The following is a 21,064-nucleotide window of genomic DNA, read 5'->3' as shown; positions in this document are numbered from 1 at the left end:
AAAAAAATAAAATTTATTATAATTTTCCTCTTAAGTTTTAAAAATTAACATTGCACTTCTATATAAAGTTTTTTACCTTTGAAATGTCACATTTCTCTCTCCTTAAAACCTTAGGGTTTTTTTCTTCTCTCCTCTGACCACCATCTTCGGTGTCGACAACCTTTCTTCTCTACTCTAAACCATTGGTTGGTGCATGAGAAGCAATTTGAAATAGCTCTCTTCATTGAAAACGAAGAAAACTGACGACAAAGAGTTCTCCAGTGCACCAACCATTAGAAAACCTTAGGGTGGAAAGGAGAAGTCATTAGTGTTAGAGATAGTAGTCGGAGAGTTGAATAAAAAATTTAGAGAGAAAAATATGACTTTTTAAAATTAAAAAACTTTACATAAGAATGAAATTGTTAGTTTTTAAAACATAAGAGAGAAAATATAATAAATTTTTTTTTAATATTATTAATAAAATAATAGTTTTATTTCTGTTTTTAATAAAAAATTTTAATAATAATTATATTATAAATAAAATTTTAGATTTGTTAAACCTTACAAATATGAGTTTAAAAATACATATTAGGTGGAAAATAGTCCTTTGCCGTATAATAAAAGGGTTCTTCGCCAATAACTTTGTCCATTTCTGGTGAGAATTGTTTTGTCCATTTGTGAATCATTACTCACAAAGTAATGCCCCATGGCAAGCGCACGGGTATTGGTATATTATGGACCACCAATTACACAACCCCTTCCACTCGCCCATCTTTTTTAATTAAATTATTGTATGCCTCATTCCAGCCATATATATATACATATATGGTTTTGGTTTAGAGTTCCTCACAAATACGCTAAAACCAAAGTTCCTTCTTTCTCTCTGTATTTCTCATGCCTGCTCAGCGGAACAAAACCATGGCCTCAGCTCTCATGCTAGCTGCTCTTCTTGCGTTGTGTTTTGGCCCCTGCTCAGCTGAGCTTCAGCGATTTCAACATGCAGCCAAAGCCGATGGATCGCTTAACATTTTGGTTGTCGGAGACTGGGGAAGGAGAGGACTCTACAACCAAACGAAAGTCGCTCACCAGGTGATCATCCTCTTTGAGATCATTTTTCCTTCTGCTACACTGTAGTTTTCTGGATCAAATCTAAAGTTTTTTATTTTAATTCATGATTCTAATTCAACCCTTCATCATCTTTCCTTCTAAATATCAATTTCTTAGAACGTAATTTAATTAGCAATTTTAATTTGTCAGAATATTTTAACTGGTGTGTAAACTTCTGGGGAAAGTCTGAACCGGGATATTTACTCGAGTCAAAACAAATTTTTTAAGAGAATAAATTCATCTGACGAATGTTGCAAGAGGACTTGGGATCCGGTGAAATGATGACACATCATCTCTGTCAATTTCATTCTTTATATTATATCATTTATCCTTTTTTTCAGTTGTTTTGGAAAAAGAATAATTCCATCTGGATTCCAAATCCTCTCACATGACTTAAACAACATAGCTAAGTAATTAGCTACAATCCAAATATTAAGTGTCCAAATAATATTGATATATTCGGTCAAATTTTCTGTCTTTTTCCCACCTATCAAATCCTGAGAGCCACTAGATTTCTATCCAACACTCTTTAATGCATTAAAAAAATGAGAAAGAGAAATATTGCTTTATTTTGACCTCCTTTTAGAAGTTACCTTTACCATGAATATATATGGTAACTTTTTGCAGATGGGAATAATTGGAGAGAAGCTGGACATTGATTTTGTAATCTCAACTGGAGATAATTTCTATGAAAATGGATTAACTGGTGTGGATGATGATGCATTTTTTGACTCATTTGTTAACATATACACTTCTCCAAGCCTCCACAAACCCTGGTACACGGGTAATATACACTGGTAATTACTTAATTTTATTTGTTAAAAAGTTTTAAAATAACATTATTTTTCTAAATTTATTGTGTTATAGTTTTGGGAAATCATGATTATCGGGGTGATGTTGAGGCTCAATTGAGTCCTATCCTCAAAGAAATAGACAGCAGATGGATTTGCTATAGATCTTTTATTGTTAATTCCGGTAAGACATACATACCTTTCTCTTCACAATTTTTTTTCCTTCTGTAATCCAGAAATCCATAAATCCAAGCTCACCTCTGTTGTTTTTCAAATTAATTACTTTTTTTACTATATATTTCAAAGTGTTTTAAATTTCTTATTATGTTGGCAGAAATTGTAGAAACATTCTTTGTGGATACCACTCCTTTTGTTGATAAATACTTCACAGAGACAGAGGGTGAGACTTACGATTGGAGGGGCATTGAACCCAGAAAGCAATACCTCTCAAATCTCCTACAGGTAAACTTTCAAACTAATTTATCACAATATTTACAAATATTGTAAAAAAAAAAAAAACCTTTCATCGAGAAAATTTAATTAGATAAATATCTAATGACACATATAACCACATGTTTATTTTATAATATGTATTGCAGGATGTAGAGTCAGCACTAAAAAAATCAACAGCCAAGTGGAAGATAGTAGTAGGTCATCACACAATCAAAAGTGTAGGCCATCATGGTATCACTCAAGAGCTTGTTCTGCAACTTCTTCCCATACTTGAGGTAATTAATCATTTAGGCTTAATTCTGTTAATAAGTCTAATTAATTAACAAGTAATTAATTTTTGTGTTAAATTCTCCAGGCAAATGATGTCGATCTTTACATCAATGGTCATGACCATTGCTTGGAACACATCAGCAGCACTGACAGGTAATGTTTTCATACGTAATTATCTATATAAATTTGATAACATTATTCTAATTATGTTTTTTATATGTGCAGCGGAATTGAATTTTTAACAAGTGGAGGAGGATCGAAGGCATGGAGAGGTGATGTAAAATGGTGGAATCCACAGGAAATGAAATTCTATTACGATGGACAAGGGTTCGTGTCAGTCCAAATTACAGAAACACAGATTGATGTAATTTTCTATGATATTTTTGGCAATGTCTTGCACAAATGGTCCACTACCAAAATCCTTGACTCTTCTGTTTAGATATCTAATTACCTGCTGATTGTATAATTATCTGAACTTGTCAATGTAATGTAATGTAATGGGTATGTTGTACTAATTGTATTAGTTGTATTTTTATAGTTGAAACTATAAAATCCATTGTGACCTTTTTAATGGCATGGTTCATGAAGTCAAGTCATTAATCGGATTTATATACCCTGCTTTTTTTAATTAAATTAACCATAATTATTTCAATTATACTATTTATGCAATGATAATAACTGATTAAATAATTTAAATATCAATACTCTGTCTGAATTCTTCAAATACATAAATAACATAATAATGGATGTAGATTATCAAACAACAAATCGAGCCATTTAAAAAATGCCACTATGTTCATTTAGTTCACAAGATCTCAACCATGATCTTGCTTAATTATTGTTGATGCAGATTTTCATATCAACAAAAGACATAATCTCAAGCATATTCTAAACAAGTCCTTGTATGACTAAGACCCCAATATAATTTCTCAAAAAGTCTCCATAAAAGTTCAAATCAACCCACCAACCAAAAGGAGAAAAAGCTTGTCTCCTTTAAAGTTGAAACTAATTAATTCAATTGATCCACGTCCCCGTCCTCCGTATTTTGAGACAAAAGGATCAGCTCAAATAAATGTTTCATCATATTTACAAGATAACATCACATGCCGATCCCTTATTGGTTTATTGAGGAAGAATTTTCTTTGCAATTGTTCTTACGTGAAGTAATTGAATTTATAAAGATATATGATATTTTCAAACAAATTTAAACACAATGTCACGCCAATTTAACAAAAATTTACATAGCATTATACAAAGAGCTTAAACACTGCCCAACCCAAATTGGGTATTTTCTTTTTTTCCCACTTTTCTTCTTCATGATTTACTCTGCCCATATTATCAAATTTTGTTGGTTTAGGAGTTAGGAGATATCTTGCAATACAAGGAAAACATTAATCCGGCCCCATTTTTCTGTTCAAAATGATACAGGACAATAATTCAAAAAGCTGAAGAAATACATCTAAATCTTAAATATAAAATTACAATTCATCTTGAATCATGTTTTAACTTAAAAAATTTTCATTTCAATTAAATTTTAACACACTCATCCAAACGGTTTATTTTTATAACAATTGTTCTAAAAAAACACTTAATGAAAAGTTATGAAAATTAAAGTAAATAGTTCATAATTCCTCTTATCCATTCAATGACATTTTTAATGATACGATATATTTAAGTTTCATGTAAAGATTCTCCAAATGAATGACTTTTGAAAATACACGTACATTATTTATTGTGAAAATCGGATCATCTAAAAGACATAATATTCAAAGGACATTCCAATAGTCTTTTAGGTAAATTATAGTCTTAATTTTATTATATACAATTTGTTCATTGGTAAAGACTTCATTTATGTCCAACATATCTATAATCATAACTCAATTTTTTTTTTTTTATATATTTTGTTACAGAAAAAAATTTCTTTTGCATGTTACAAAACGCCGTTTTCAACATTGCTATTGCTAGCCATAGACAAGCCATGACCGCTAGCCAACATCCACTTAAACCTCCTTTAAGACCACAAAATTAATTCAATTTAGCCAACAAATTTTATTAGCTCAAGAAGAGAAACAATATATTATTAGAATTTTTCATTAATTCCCAAAAAAAAAAAAGAAAAAGGGTCCAGTTTTAAACGAATCGTGCTTGACGTAATAGATGAAAATTAGAGAAATTAAAATTACAAGTGAACATAACTTCAATCATTGGCATCCTGAGTGAAACGTACGAAATCGATCCTAACGTGTTTTATTATATAAATCAAATTCTTTCTTCCTATTTCTGCAATTCCCGTATTTCTTTTCACGTCAAGTCCAACTGCAGACATGGATTTTCCCGAGGAACTCTCTAATATTGAAAAGAAAAATAATATCTTAATCAATGTTTTTATTTGCCCAACCAACCTTTATTTTTGACAATTTTTTATACTTTGACCATTTCCAAGTTGATCATGTGGGAAATTAATTAAGATTGTCATTGTCAAATCATATAATTAGTAACAATCCACAGAGCTACAAATTGCCTTATAGTTTCCGCAAAGTTGATCACCAAACGCCTTCAAGTCATATATAGTATCCTTTTACCCCTCTCAATTTTCATATGTTAACGAAGCAAGGCAATTTTGTTCGCGAAATTCATTCTAGAAAGTTACTAGCGATAATGAGCCATGTTTAGCTAAATTCAGCACAATCTTTTGTACCCTAAATTGTGCCTTTGTGAGTCTCTAACGGACGATCCACTATTTTACATATCTATATATTTTTAAATTTTTTAATTATTTTTCATTTTTTGCATGCTAGACGCTAAGAGCCCTAATATAGCCCACACACAAAATTGTTTAACATGTCTAATCATTTGTTTAGTAAATAGTAATTATAATTAGGCCAGAGGACTATTTTCCACCCAAACTATGTTGAATTCTCAAAGTTTTCTCTGTTAACTTTGAAAATCTTTTTTACCTATCTATGACTGTTTAAATATGTTAATTTTAAGAATAAAATCGTTATTTTATATTTAATATTAAAATTAAACTTAAATATGATTTTATTTTTCTCCCAAAATTTAAAAAACTAACTTTTCTCCCCTAAACCAAGTTTGAAAAAATTACATTACCCCTCTAGGGTTTAGTTTCAAAACTCGTTCAGTTTCTCTGACGCTATCGCCGGCCATTTCTCCCTCTCGATGGTTTCCTTTCCTCTGACGGCTCACCTCAACTTTACCCCAACCCATCCGACATCGAAAGACGTCGTCTAGAAAGAGAAATCGTCTTCCTATACGACGACAAGATGACCCGTCTCTCTCTAGGAAGACGAGTCATCTTCATCTGGGAAGATGATATCGCCACACTCAACGACAAATACAGGAAATGGAAGCGTAAGCATCAATATTATAGCTTTCTTGTGCACACTTGAGTTTGCGTGACTGAGTAATTTGATTCTTCAAAGGTTTCAAGTACCAATCTTTCATCACTTCATTGCATTTTCGACTGACCACCACCTTTGATGAATTGTATGATATTCTGCCTTGTGAAAACACTTCAAAATAGACACTCTGCTTTGTCTACTTCAATTGTTGCTATGACTGCTTCTTGATCCTTTTCACAATCTTCAGGCTAATCTAAATCCGTTGGTAAGCATAACTTTTGTGGTAAAAATAAAAGTGGGCATGGGCGTGGGCGTGGGCGTGGTCTAGGGATGACAACGGAGAGGGGTAGGGAGGGGATCTCAATCCCCTTCCCCATCCTCGTAGGGGATATCAATCTCCGTCCCCACTACGGGGATAAAAATGATTCCCCGTCCCCTCATTGCAAAGAAAAATCTCCTCTCCATCCCCGCAGAGAAAAATCCCCTTCCCATACATGCAACAAAAAATCTCTTTTTTTTACTTTCTAAACACAATATAAATATATTAAATAATATAATTAAGTAAAATTAAAATTAACCCACTATTTCAAATATCACAGATATAATATATTAACTATTTTAATATATACAACAAAAATCTAAATAAATTTGAAAAACATAAATAATTTAAAACTATAAAAAATATATTAGTATTTTAAATAAATATATTAATATAAAGGGATGAGAATGGAGGCAGGGAGGGGAAGGAGCTAGGTGGGGAGGGGACACATGATCCCCATCCCTGGCCCGTCCCACATTGTGAGGATTTTTTTCATCCTCATCCCCTTCCCTGTTTCTATCAGGAAATCCCCTTTTGGTTAGGGTCAGGGAGGGTCAAGATCCCTAAAGTTAGGCCCAAATTGCCATTCCTAGCGTGGTCATGGCAGTGGTGGTCCATTTACTCTTCCTCACTGCTAATCTATATATCATCCGTCGGGAGGGAGAGACGGCTGGCGATGGCGTCGGAGAAAGTGAACGGGTTTTGAAACTAAACTCTAGGGGGGAAATGTGATCTTTTCAAACTTGGCTTAAGGGATAAAATGTTAGGTTTTAAACTTTTAGGGGGAAAAATGAGATTAAATTTTCAAGGGTTAGGGTTCCGTTAAATTTAACCGGTTATGAGTGGGTAAATGATATTTTTCAAGTTAACGGGGAGAATTTTGAGAATTCAACATAGTTTGGGTGGGAAATAGTCCTTTGGCCTTATAATTAATATTGAAGTTTTTAAGTGGTTTTCGATAGCTTGTGAAATGCATAGGATGTGAATGTAACATTAAGGGAGTGAACGGCAAAATGGAAAATAGTAGACACCATATAATTAAAAGTGGTGGGCATCATGGTGTCACCAAAGAAGCTCCAATTGTACCTTCTCCCAGTCCTTGAGGTAAGTATTTTCAAGGGACTTTTAACAATTTATAATCTAAGAATACTAAGAAAATCTATCTATTCATCTTATTAACCAAAATTCTAACATAAATATTTTGACTTATTGGAGGAAAACAATGTGAATACGTATATAAATGGGCATGACCACTGCTTGCAACATATCAGTAGCTCAGGAATTGAATATTTAACAAATAGACTAGTTTGTAGCCTTCTTTGGCACCATTTTCACCCTGTGAGTTGAAGTCGATAACCAGAATTTTTTTGATGATTTCTGTCACGATTTTGAGTATTAATGAGAATCTCCCAATAATCAACGTTACTTGTTTAAATGAATCAAAATCTTGCTTTGTTATAATTTTGATATTCAAGATTCTAGTTTATATTTTATTATTTTATCTAAGAAAGATTTTAGTAACAGATGAAGCTCTGCACATTATCCTTGAGAATAGGAAATTATCATCACCCAATAATCTGGTTTCTGTAAAACCCATATGCAAAGTTGAAAAAATAAATATAAAAATCGACGTTACAAAATCAAAGTGGGTCAACATGAAAATGCACATTACAAGGATTCTGATGCATAACTGGTTGGTGTTTCCTATATATGCTCATGTGGCATAATCAGCTTGCTATCCAGCAAGAAAGCAACAAAACTAGTTTGAACTTCAAAAAACAGAAAGAAATAAGAGACACATCTAAATTAAGAATTGAGTTTTCCAACAAGTGTAAGAGTGTTGATATAATAAAACAACAAAAACGGAATAGAGAACCACAAGGTAAGGAATTGCAAGGAGAATTGTGCAGTTCCTCTTCCCCTTTGTGTCCTCCATACTAGTATAAAATGTCAAAAGATCTGAATTTCGCCGCTCTTTACATTTGCTTCAAACTCGTTGCAGTTCGCAGCCTACTCCATCTTCCCTCCCCTTTCCACGAATATAGTACTCTCTCTCTCTCTCTCTCTCTCCCCCCCCCCCCCCCCCTGTGCTTTATACTGTACCGACTGTCTTGCTTGCTGCAGTATCATCAACACTTTGATGTTGTTCTTCCTTCATTGCAGCTTTAATGCCACCAGTTCCATCTACACTTCCATTGCAGTCTTGTCCATCTGTTATTCCATCCAGCTTCTCCTTTGGAGAAGCATTTGTATGATGGTTGGGTTTCCCGACACCATTTTCTTTATCTGCAAGGGAAGCCAATTCTGTGGTTGAATTAATCTCAGGTGCAGTTGTTGATAGTTGTTGAGGAGATGAAGAACTAGCAGAGCCTGATGGAGGAAAGAAAACTCCAGTGCCAGGTACAGGAAGGCGAGGAGGATGCCTTGGTGGAGCTGCGGCCCATCCAGTTGATCCAGCTGGGATGGAGACTGGTGCGGGGAAAGCCATTCCTTGGGCAACTGAGGGGGTAACATAGAGGGGCTGAACACCATTTGGTGGAGGAATTGATGTCCGAATTGGTGCAGGCAGTACACCAGTTGTTGGAACTGATGAATAATGCTTGGGGCCAACAGGATTGTGAATACGATTAGGGGATCTACTGGGTGGTGGAACCCAGTGTGGCAAAGGGGCTAATACAGATGAAGTAAGACGCTGATCATCACTTGCCGTAAATTTCTTTGGTTGAGACTTGGTAAAAGTAACAAGTATGCGCTGTTTTCGGATTGAAGGAATTGCATGTTTAGCAAAATCCGCAGACTTTCCTTGCATTACCAGTAGAGATCTGTAATAAAGGAAAAGAGAAAACCAAGAATGTAAGACCTCTGGGGAAACTAAACTAATGAATTAACAAATAAATAAAGATGCTGATTCAAGTAATTAAATATCAAATGAAAAGATTGATACAATGTTAATTTATTATCATCAACAACTTGTGTTGGTTTAAAAAATTAAACACATTTTCAAGCTCCATTCTACCGAAATCCTGACTGGACAGCTCAGGTAAGGGGAATGGCTTAAATCAGGTAAGGATTATTTTCCTAAAAATTCTCCAACCTTTGCCATACGTTCACTGAATTCTAAAACTAGAGTTACTCCCAAACTCGACAATTTTGTCAGACATAACATTACTAGAGGGATATATTATCCCAAGCAACCCAAGCAGATATTAAACCATTTGTCCTCTTGTTTGAAACCAAAAGCCTAGTTTGTTAAGGATTATAATTGCATCATTGGCTACCAACCAGAAAACTGAAACAATGGTAGACTGTACAAATCAATGGATGACTCAAGGTACTAATTTCACAAGAAGAAAACATGAGGTATATCCATGGGAAAGAGACATAATTTCAATATGTCCAATGACTACAAGGCATTCAATATTTGTAAATTATATTCCATGTCCCGGTAGGGAATCATATAATAAAACTGCACAATCTTAGCTCTGGAGAAGCAGCATTGGGAAAGAATGTATTACAAATGCCACACAACCAAGGATGTAGCGCCGCTGACACTGATTGCAATATTACCTGCTCAGTTTAAGACTGAAAACCATTTAGCTAGTTCCACATACTGGCCCTAGTTTGAGACACATCAAATTTTCAAGTTATGATAATTCTTTTTGGAGAAAGCTCAAGTATTACAAACGGCATCAAGCAAGAAAGGTAGAGTAGAGGTTAAGATAAATACCCAGGAGCCAGAGAAAGCTTAAGGGCGCCTCTATAATCTCCAGGATGGTCTGCTCCAATCATTCTGCCAAAGGTCATTTCACAATCTGTCAGGAACAGGGTGCTAACAGGCCGTCCAAACCAATGCGGCCAAATGTGAGGCTGTGAGTGATCACCCTACAAAAATACTCACATTATTAGCTTAGCTATCATCTTGTAGATTTATCTTTAACCATTAAGTAAAATCCATTAAGCAACCTCATTATAGAAATCAATGATGCATGAATCTGGCTTTACTGTCATAATTTGCATGCCAACTAAGCGTTCAATAACATCTTGAAGCAAGGCAGGAATGGGTTCTATTCTCCGATCTGTAAAACATGTTTATGCAAAATTGTTACAAAGATTAATGGGTCTTTATTGTTCAAAACCACGAATTACGAAACAGAAAAGAAGCTCCTCAGAAAATGGCACTTGCCTTTAGAGGTCCCTACTGCATTTTCATCTTCTGGAGGTGCATCTGCAATTGGGAGGCCCAATTGAATCATCTCTCTTCCGTGTCCCTTCATTGGCCTCTTTGAGACCACATATGCTTGGCCTGTGTTAAAAGGATAGACTTTTTAATAGTTTTCAACCAAATCTAAAGATTTAGTAATAAGAAAAAATAATGATTGAAGGAGCAATTGTAACACTATCAAGCTGTCAATCAGAATGTTGCAGAGAGTGCACATAAATTATCGGCATCAGGATTCATACTGCATGAAAAAATTATGGGTTCTAGCCATCATTGTTGCAAAACTGACATACTATTGACTTCACAAGATACAACTTTTACATGCCATAAGATCAATAAAATATATTCAAATAACGGAACAAGAAAAGCACACCATCCTTTATCATATGCCTAGACTCTCTTTGGTAAATTAGAAGAAAAACTTTAACAAAAATCGATCAATGGACTTGAAAAATTAAAAAATAAAAAGGCCTGAATGAGTTCTTTTCCTGACACCAAGAAGAAACTTGCAAACCTAAAGACAATGGTAAGTAGCAAAGATGAACTACTGAATCATATTGCAGAAAAATTTCAGGAGCTGTACATGGCTCACATACAAAAGCACAGGCATGAAAGAAAATATCTTTTGCTTTCTCTGAATAAATCTATCATCTTATTGCAGAACATTTTACTATTGTCAACACCATTGTTTACCTGTCACTGCTTCAACAAAGTGCAGACAATATAAATGCGGATCTCAAACCAGAAGACAAATTTTAGGAAAAAGAGTGATAGGATGGCACAAATGATATGTGCAAAAGTACCAGTGGATGCAAGGCTTACATGCCAGGCTGGGTTAGGTATCAGTTCCATCATTAAGCCCAATAAGATATTTAAAAAATCAAGTTAAACACCCCAATGACTGATTAACCATTGTTGCATATGCCCTAAGATCAGACCACAATAACTAATGAGATTAATCACCAAGCCAGGCCAATTCATAATATCAAGGCTCTCAGCATTCAGCTCAACCATTCTTACTCAGCATCCATTCTTATTTCAAGTAATAATATAAGTGGATACATTCTTCTTTCTTCTTTGATACCATGAAAAATTTCTTTCTTACAATTGGAACATTTTGAAAATCAAAGTAATTTCCCAGGGGCTTTGGGGCTGAGATCCAAGAAATTACTAGACAAAAATATCTAAAACTCATAGGTGTATTTATAGGAAATTCTTTCAGATCAAATCATGCACAACTACAACCCACTCTGATGCTACCACATGATAGTTCTTTGGTCCATATGACCAAAGCCCACACTATCTAGAACTCACATCATCGATAATAGAATTATTCAAGAAAAACAAGTCCAAGAAATTTGGATTTCAAATACAAGAAAAAATTCCCATACTCACGACACCACTGGCCAAAATAAAAAATAATGTCTGATGCTTTTTGTCAGGAAACTTCAGGGTTTGTCTTGGACATCCTAAAAGCAACATGAGGAGAAGGGTAGGTCTCACCTATGGGGAATGTAACATTTAATATGATTTTGTACCGATATATAACAATCCATACAATGCAAAGTTACATCAAAAACTAAGGTTTAAGAATTATAAGCGGCATGGTACTATCAGAAAACTAAGGGGTGGATGGCTACAACCAAGTGCAATTTTGCAAGAGCTATTAAAATCTTAAGGAATAACTAGCACGGCCACACAAGCATGGTATCTTTTTAATATTAGAATCAACAGCCATGCACTAAACCTTGCTTCAATAATAAATGCCTTTAAACAGTTCTTTACTCGAACCACATCCACATAGTCTCACACATGTATCAAAGTATTAACTAGATGCAGCAAGTATGAGACTGTAAAATCAAGCACATTAGAATTAGAACAAGAACTAAATAAACCATGTTTAACCAAGTTTAAACAGACCTTATGACAGGTCTAGACCAAATAACTCAAGCAATCCTAATTGTAACTTACAGAGCAAAGCCACTAGCTGAATCACTGTAATGGAGTGTGACACATAACAATTTTTTTTATTTTACTGTTCTAAAAAAGTAATGGCACCCATTGGTCAAACTATGTGTCCAGAGACAAAACTCCCATGTCTCTAAAACATATGTTGCCCTGAGATGGTTCTAACATAATTCATGCGATAATCTCAAATTTCCAAGAAAAGTAAAGTTCCAAAGATCATAGAGTGCAATGGAAGGAGCAGGGAGAGTTAAGAGAGATAAATATACTTCTATCTTAAACGAAGAAAATGAGTCAGCAAACTTGCCTTGAATTTGACCTCTTTTTCCTGCAGCTCTTAAATCATTAACCATTGAAAGAAGCGTTGAAACTTCTGAATTAGCACAAAGTTCTTCATATAATTTAAGCCCATCAACCACATTAACCTTAAAAAATAGAATAGTATAGGAGCTTAGCAGAAGATAAAACAAGATAAATTGTAAATTATAATCAAGAAACGAGTAAAAAGTCAATACCATCTTTCCATCATACATCTCTGAACGGACAAAAGTTTTTGGAGCTGTTGTGAGATTCTGCTTCTCAATCTGATTTTGAACGGAATGTGAATCCTTCTCTGAAAGAACATTCAGAGATCCAGGTAAGTGGAATAAATAATGTTATTAAATTATTTTGCATAACAAGCACAATGCCAAAGAAAGGGGGAGTATAAGGAGCACATATACACAAACATGACATAAGAGTTTAAAAAGAGTTTTATTAAGTAACAATTTAAGTTTAAATTAAAAACATAATCAAGATAAACAATAGTGTATGATTCAGTCCTCAATCGTGGTGACAAATGAACCCTCAATACTCAATAGTTTACATAGCTAAATAATCATCAACAACTTGCACCCCACCTGCCCATGTAGAACAAGAAAACAAAAGAGGATATACCTTTGGGGCTTGGGGTGCATCCGTCATCTGACGCCTCAGCTTTAGGTTCCGAATTAGCAGACTTAGAAATTTCTGAATCCCCTGAATTCTTTGAGCTGCCATCTTCAGGAGCTTTAGTAACAGCATCTGCTCCACACAGTGATTTTCCAAATAAAAAATGATTTAGATCAAACTGATGTAACAAACTGTGAAAAAAATCAATTTTATTATTTTACTATCTAAGAAACTTCGTTAAGAGCTTGAAAGAACCAAGAATCATGCAACTTAATTTTATTATACAAGTATAGAAATACATGATATACAATTAGCAGCAAACCTCATGAAAAGTACTGCCATTGATGATTGAATGCAAGACCATAATCAGGCTCTGAAGGTGACAGTACAGGTATCTTTCAAATGAAGTAAAAGAAAAAAAGAGAGAAGAATAAACCTAAAAGGATACAACACAATAAATTAATTGCCATAATATAACGTCCAATTTATAAAAGTTGCTTCAAAGTAAGATAGTGATGCACAGGTAATTCAATTTACATTAATACACGCTAATTTATATTAATAAAACAAAATCTACTTTCCAAAATCGTAAAACATAATATCCACATAAAAAACATACATATACGGTCACAAGTTAGTTACGCGGTCAAAGTAACACAGATGAAATCACAAGCCCAAATGCATCTCCAAACCAGTAATCAAAACAACATTAACCCATTTACATTATCCAAAAAGCAATTACCTATCTTACCAATAGTATCCGAAACTGAACCACATAAAAAACATACATATATGATCACAAGTTAGTTACGCGGTCAAAGTAACACAGATGAAATCACAAGCCCAAATGCATCTCTAAAACAGTAATCAAAACAAAATAGACCCATTTACATTATCCAAAGGGCAATTACCTATCTTATCATTAGTATCCGAAACTGAAGAATTTGCATCAACGGGTTGATTATCCTTATCCACACTTGACTTATACGAATCCCTCTTAACATACCCACTAGATCTCTTACTATTCTTGTTATAGCTGAATGGCTCAAAGAACCTCGGTTGTTTTTTCCAAGTCACTTGTTGCAAAGCATACAACACATCACCAACAGGAAAATACTGCTGCATATGGAGAACTTGGGACCAATGAGACCTCCTGTTTTGAATGTAACTCATGACTAAATCATATTCTCCACCCTCACCAACTGCACGCAAATGGTGACAAAGAGCGTCAATTATAGCATTAGCAGCGGCAAACTCACTCCTCAACCAGAAAATAAACCCATCTCGCTCATCAGGGAACTGCATTTTGTTATCGGATAAAACCACATTCCCGGATGGCATTGCCATAGCTGACTAAAACAAGAACATAAATTTAAGATCCAAATTAAACCAAAATGAAATCTTGGGATCAACCCAGAATAAGGAATTGTACAGATCTGAAAAGGGTAAGTTTGGAAGAGTGAATAGTTAAGAGTTAAGAGATCTAGGGTTTGGAATTGAATGGAAATGGCTTATGAAGCACGCATCTGTATGGTCTCAAATGGTGGCTCTCTCTTTCTCTCTCTGGTGTTAAGCGTGGTTTTGGGAGCTAAGTAGTACCACAACGAATATTCTATTGTGTAGATGGGCAATTTCGGAATTTTGAAAAATATTTCATCAAACGCTTAACTGCTTAACTAAGAGTTTCCTACTTTGTTAGAATTTCATTTTCTAATTTTGGAATTTGGTTTAGAGTTTAAATTTTGTTAACTTATCTATTTTTTAACTTTCACTTTTGCAAACTTGATATATAACATTAATATTGACATTTGAAGTTCTCTTTTTCTTTTTGGTGAGAAATTACATATATTTAAAAACAAATAAATATGTTAATATTTGGAACTTGATATATTTATGAAATATAATAAATTAATGAGATGATGTTCTATATTTCTAATCTAGATATGGCATTGGATTTGATTCGAGATTTACGTTTTGCATTGAAATGCATCTTATGAGGTTAAGTGGATTCATTTTAAGAAAATAGATGTATTATCTCATGTTATTAATCTAGGGTATCATATTATTCCCCTAGGGTTAGATTTGACTAAAGATACTTGAATTCGAATCAAACAAGTGAAGATTAAGCTAAGAATTGAATTTTTTTTTTATAAAATACATTGATTCAAATATTTGAATTTGAGTTGATTTAAATCAAATCTAAAGTTAAATTATTTTTTAATTGAATTCCAGTTTTAACTCATAATTTCAAATTAATTTTTTTGTATTCAAACTAATCTCAAATTATACCTTGAAATAGGTTTGACCTAGATTTAATCTAGTGCTAAAAATGCACATCGTGAGACTACTTTAGCAGTCTGTTGAAATTTGAAGTATATTTTTTTAAAGGTCAAATGATTATTTCTCACTCAAGTTTTAATATAAAGATAAATACACACTAATGGGGTTTTAAAAACTCAAACACTTACCTATAATCTAATTTCTGTTAAAAATTTCAATTATGGTTAGAGGTTGAATTGTCATTTACCAAAAAAATTTTAAAAATTAAAATTTTATCATATTTTCCTCTCTAGATTTAAAAATCTCACAATTTTTTCCTTAACTGAAGTTTTCAGGTTTTGAAAAGTGACCATTTCACCCTCATATCTATAGGTTTTCTTTTTCCCCTCTCCAGCAACTAACTCTAGTGATGATGACCATCTGAAGACGAGACGAAAAGGCAACGACCATCTCTGACAAACAAATCTTCAGCTTCATCAATGAGAGATGAAGAGGCGTCGTCTCTTCATCTCCATTGACAAAAAGACCGTGTATCTTGAAATTGTGAGATTTTTATACATTGAGAGAAAAAATAATAAAACTTTAATTTTTTAAATTTTTTTAATAAATAACGATTTTTCCCCTAACGCTAACTAAGATTTTTAACAGAAATTAGGTCATAGGTGAGAAATAACCCTTTGACCTTTTTTAAATATCCACCCACCTGTAAATAATCTAATTTTAGATTATAAATTATTGGCCAAATGGCTAAATCCTATCTAAAGTTTAGTGTAAACTCAAACTTGCTAACATTTGAAAATCTAAATATCCATTTATCTGTTAGTTTTGGCTGTTACAATTAAAGGTAAAATTATCATTTAGAGATTTTTATTTAAACAAAGAAAAACTTTTCCTTTTTCCCCCTTAGCTTTAAAATCTAACCATTTCCCCCTAGCTTAATTTTAAAAAATTAATCTTTCACCCCAATCAATTATGTTTTTAGGGTTTTATATTTTTAGAATGAACAACCACCTCCTTCAAACTTTGAAACATTGCACTTGTACCCCAAAACTTCATTTCATCTTTTCGACAACCGTTCATCCTGGTGTTTCTCTTCGATGGCATCTCTCCTCCTTCCCTGGTGGTTTTTGGACGTGGAAACTATTGAAAGTTCAACCAAAATGGTCGAATTTTCACAAACAAAGCTTCCTAAAATGACGACGAATCGCAACAAAGATCAACGCAAAACATTGATCTTTTGCATCCTTCATCTTTAGAAAACATCGGTTTGAGTTTCTCGAAGACCATGGATGCCAAAGATCGAAGTTTTGCACCGATCTTTATCTTGATTAGTCATTGTTTCAAAAAGCTCCATGTGTGAAAATTTGACTATTTTGGTCAGTCTTGGTAGTCGTCCATGACAGAGGAAGTTGCAACTGGTATCGGTGGTCATCCGCAACCAAGGAAGAAGGTCGATTGTCACCGAAGAAAGCTTATCGAAGAAGGAACGTAAAAGAGAAACCCTAAGGGCTAAATGATCACTTTCCAAACTTGGGTGGAGAGAAATTTGTTAGTTTTTAAATCTATGAGGCAAATGTGATAATATTTTAGTTTTTTTAATATTTAAAACTAAATAACGATTTTATTCCTAGCTATAACAACTAAAACTAATAGATAAATAGATATTTGAATTTTCAAAAATTAATTGAGATAAGTTTGGGTTTACATTAAAACCTTTGGTGGGAATAACTCATTTGGCCTATATTATTTAAACTATAATTCAAATGTTAGTTTGATTTTTTTTTTTTTTTGAATGATTAGATTTAATGAATTTTTTATAATTCCAATAAAAAAAATGTAAAGTGTTAAGCATATTTAACGTTTAACACAAAATGCAATGGCACGTTTATATATTTTTTATATATAATTTAAGTATATCGATGATATATTATTATATAATTAAATATTATTTTATTTTTAATTTAAAATCATTTAATCACATTATAACGTATTATCTGTATATCTAAATTATATACAAAAAATATATACGTATAGTTTTATTTGTAAACAATAAAAGTATGCATATTTACTTTGTGTACACAAATGAATACATATTTAGTATGTGTCATCATGTAATTGAATGATTTTAAATTAACGATAATATAATACTTAATCACGTGATAAAACAAATAAATATATATTATTTGTATACTTAAAATAGATATACATAATATTGCTCTAAATTAAAATCTAATTATATAATATAACACATTACTTATATATCCAATTGAGTACTCGACATTGAATGTACATAGCATTGTTGATTTTTAAAACATAATATTTCAAACATATGTTTTGATGAAAATATAAATTGAGTAATACTATGTGTACATATTTTTTGTATACAATTTAAGTATTTAGATGATGCGTTATCATGTGATTGAATATTACTTTATTTTTAATTCAAAATCATTCAATCACACGATGATATATTATCTATATGTTTAAATTATATATTATATATATATATATATATATATATATATATATATATATATATATATATATATATATATATATATAATTTTATTGATGTAAATTATATATAAATGATAATAAATATTACCAAGTGTGAAACAAATGTTACCATCACAACTATGTCTTACCGTGAACAAAATAATTCAAAGTAAACGATTAACTTTAACCAAATTCAACTATTTTTAGTCTAAACTATGATAATTTCCTCGCAAAATCAATGCACAAATAAATATGGAATTTTGACAATAAGCCAAACTTGTTTCCAAGAAATAATAATGATACGAACCTTAAGAAAATTACACCTCAAAAGCTAACTATTGAGATAGGAGAGTTCAAGACCAAATAAACTTCATACTAGTTATCTATATTTTTCAATGGGGGATCCAAATCTCATACCTTACATTTGAAATCCTAACATATCGTCATGCATCGTAGCTCCAACGCCTACACAGGTTGGTTGTGTGCTCGCTCCGTGATAGCCCCGAGCAAACATTGTAATGCCAGCCTCACCACCCGCATCGCACAATTATAACTGAAAGATATGGTGATAGCTCTGATATCAAATGATACGAACCTTAGGAGAATCACACATAAAAAACTAGCTATTGAGATAGGAAAGCCCAAGACCATAAACCCCACATTATATTTTTTAATGTAGGATCTAAATCTTATACCTTATACTTGGGATCTTCATATATAATAACTATTTTTACCCTATAACATATGTGAAAATGCGTGTTTTTATGTATTATTTTATTATAAACAAAGAAAATGTATTGAGTTAGTGGATTTTTTGCATTATTTGCTCTGCAAAAGTCTTCTGTAGTAATACATTGCTAAAAAGAACATTAATTAGTATAAAGGAAAGGCAATACAAAAAGAAAATTATCTAAGAGCAAGTTTGATGAGAGCCAATACAAGTATGTATTGAAGAGGGCAATGTACATATGCATGTATATATATATAAATATATATTCAATTTAATTAGATATGCTATAATCTAAAACCAATAAAGAAAGATTATGTGTTTGATCTCAATAAGTATTTGATAATAATGTAGTCATTAGACAGATAGAAGTGTTCTTAATTAAATATAGTGCTTAGAATTGAATGAAAATACATCAAGTAAAGTTAACTATATGTACTATTTTATGGAGAGATCCAACGGTTCCAAATCCATACATACCCACTTAAATAGACAACTAAAATTTGCATTATAAGAGTTAAAACCATATTATCATTAAACTATTTATTTGGTGAAGAAATATTCCTAAAGCTTTAAGAAATATTTTTTGGCATAATTTTTTCCTCTTTTGGGTCAAGCCTTTAGATTTAGAATTAGGTCTCATACAAATTTGGATTTAGACTTGGGTTGGACATGACATTCTCCCCCACCTAATCATGTGATTCTCTCATTGTGAAGTCATATTATGAAACTCTTGAGTCTTTATTTAAAATTTCCAAAATGCATGCTCAGGCTTCCCAACTAGTTTCTCAATCAGCTACCCTTCCACTTTACTAGATACTCACAACTTGGATTGTCATTCTACTTTTGAATTGCCCTTGTGTCTTATGTTTGAGCATGGCCTATATATCTTTGTTGTGGGTGGAGGTGGTGTCAATTGGTACTCATTTTGGCTCCTTTTTATAAAGATCTTTTGTGTCTCCATGATAAGGCCTTAAAAAACTCATGTGGAAGATTAGGTAAAAATTGAGTCTCAAAGGCTGTCTCAACTAATAATCAACATTTTCAACTTGACAACGGAAAATAAGCCCTCATACTTCCACAACAATGCCTTACGAACTGAGCATGTGGATTTGTGTTGGCCCATCAAAATCTTCATAATTACCATGTCCTTTATGAAAAATCCAATGCCTCCATTTATCATGTCATAATTACCATATATTGGTAGATCACGTGTTTAAACAACTTTGTCCATAATTTCCCCATGGATCATGAGTTTGATCACTAATGATTGATTGTAGTAATCCCTAGTACTTCACTATGTGCTTAAAAAACAACTTAGTTGTGTCTTCAGTTATGCATTACTTTGGTGCCATGGTGGTTTCATACTTGGATATCAGTTGATTACCATAATAATTGAGCCACACCTCTCTAAAATTAACAAAGTAATGGTAAAATCCATGTTAATACTCACACAAGGTCTCTCGAGTGTCAACATTGGCTCCAGTAATCCTCTTGGATTTTTATTTTGTCTTGTCTTGAAGACACACTAGACAACTGCTCACAAATTGTTTCACCTCTTCCTGCATCTATGGCCAATAATAGTTTGCACTAACATCTCTCTTATGTCATTGCCCCATATGGCCTGCTCAATTTGTGTATTAGCACTCTTTGACCAAGTTTTTTTTTTTTTTTTTGAAGATTTTATATCCTAGAACATAAACTCATCCACTTTAGATGAAAAGAATACCTCTGTCAAGCTAAAACAACTTGGTCTTGTCTTCATTTGCCAGCGTTTCTAGCTTTGAGAAAGCAATGTGAATCACAAATCGGCAAGATGCCATGGCAAAGTAGTTGAAGGCTTTCTAAGAAGATGAAACCAGGAGCATTGTACCATTCCCTCACAGAAAGAAGGCTATAGGATAAAAATGGGTATACAAGATAAAACATAATGCCAACAAAACCATTGAGCACTATAAAGCATGTATCATTGTTATGGGCTTTAACCAAGCACAGGTCTTGGTATTAGTGAGAGTTTCTCACTAGTAGCTAAATTCACAACAGTAAAACATTTCCTCATTGTGGCCATCGTAGAAAAGTGGAAACTTCACCGACTTGATGTTAATAACGCCTTCTCAAATGGAGACCTTGAAGAAAAAGTCTTCATGACAATTCCACTAGGCCTTG

General features: G+C 32.9%; 2 protein-coding genes across 2 annotated transcripts; one reads left to right on the top strand and one right to left on the bottom strand.

Annotated features, from left to right (window-relative positions):
- Nucleotides 1–802: 802 nt before the first annotated feature.
- LOC123213162 (purple acid phosphatase 8-like) lies at nt 803–3,171 on the top strand. The gene is made up of 7 exons (XM_044632540.1): nt 803–1,068; nt 1,714–1,870; nt 1,954–2,061; nt 2,212–2,339; nt 2,477–2,605; nt 2,686–2,753; nt 2,826–3,171. The coding sequence occupies exons 1-7, from the start codon at nt 874–876 to the stop codon at nt 3,037–3,039; spliced, it is 999 nt and encodes a 332-aa protein (XP_044488475.1). The 5' UTR covers nt 803–873; the 3' UTR covers nt 3,040–3,171.
- Nucleotides 3,172–8,062: 4,891 nt separating this feature from the next.
- LOC123212689 (RNA demethylase ALKBH10B-like) lies at nt 8,063–14,973 on the bottom strand. The gene is made up of 8 exons (XM_044631822.1): nt 14,307–14,973; nt 13,402–13,527; nt 12,981–13,078; nt 12,773–12,890; nt 10,465–10,584; nt 10,245–10,357; nt 10,009–10,163; nt 8,063–9,103 (listed from the first exon to the last, which is right to left on the bottom strand). Exons 1-8 carry the CDS (start codon nt 14,740–14,742, stop codon nt 8,374–8,376), a joined length of 1,896 nt encoding a protein of 631 aa, XP_044487757.1. The 5' UTR covers nt 14,743–14,973; the 3' UTR covers nt 8,063–8,373.
- Nucleotides 14,974–21,064: the final 6,091 nt, after the last annotated feature.

Source organism: Mangifera indica, chromosome 4 (assembly GCF_011075055.1).
Source record: "Mangifera indica cultivar Alphonso chromosome 4, CATAS_Mindica_2.1, whole genome shotgun sequence".
NCBI lineage: Eukaryota > Viridiplantae > Streptophyta > Magnoliopsida > Sapindales > Anacardiaceae > Mangifera > Mangifera indica.
The sequence above is the reverse complement of the archived record's forward strand: the minus strand, read 5'-3'. Positions and strand labels throughout refer to the sequence as shown.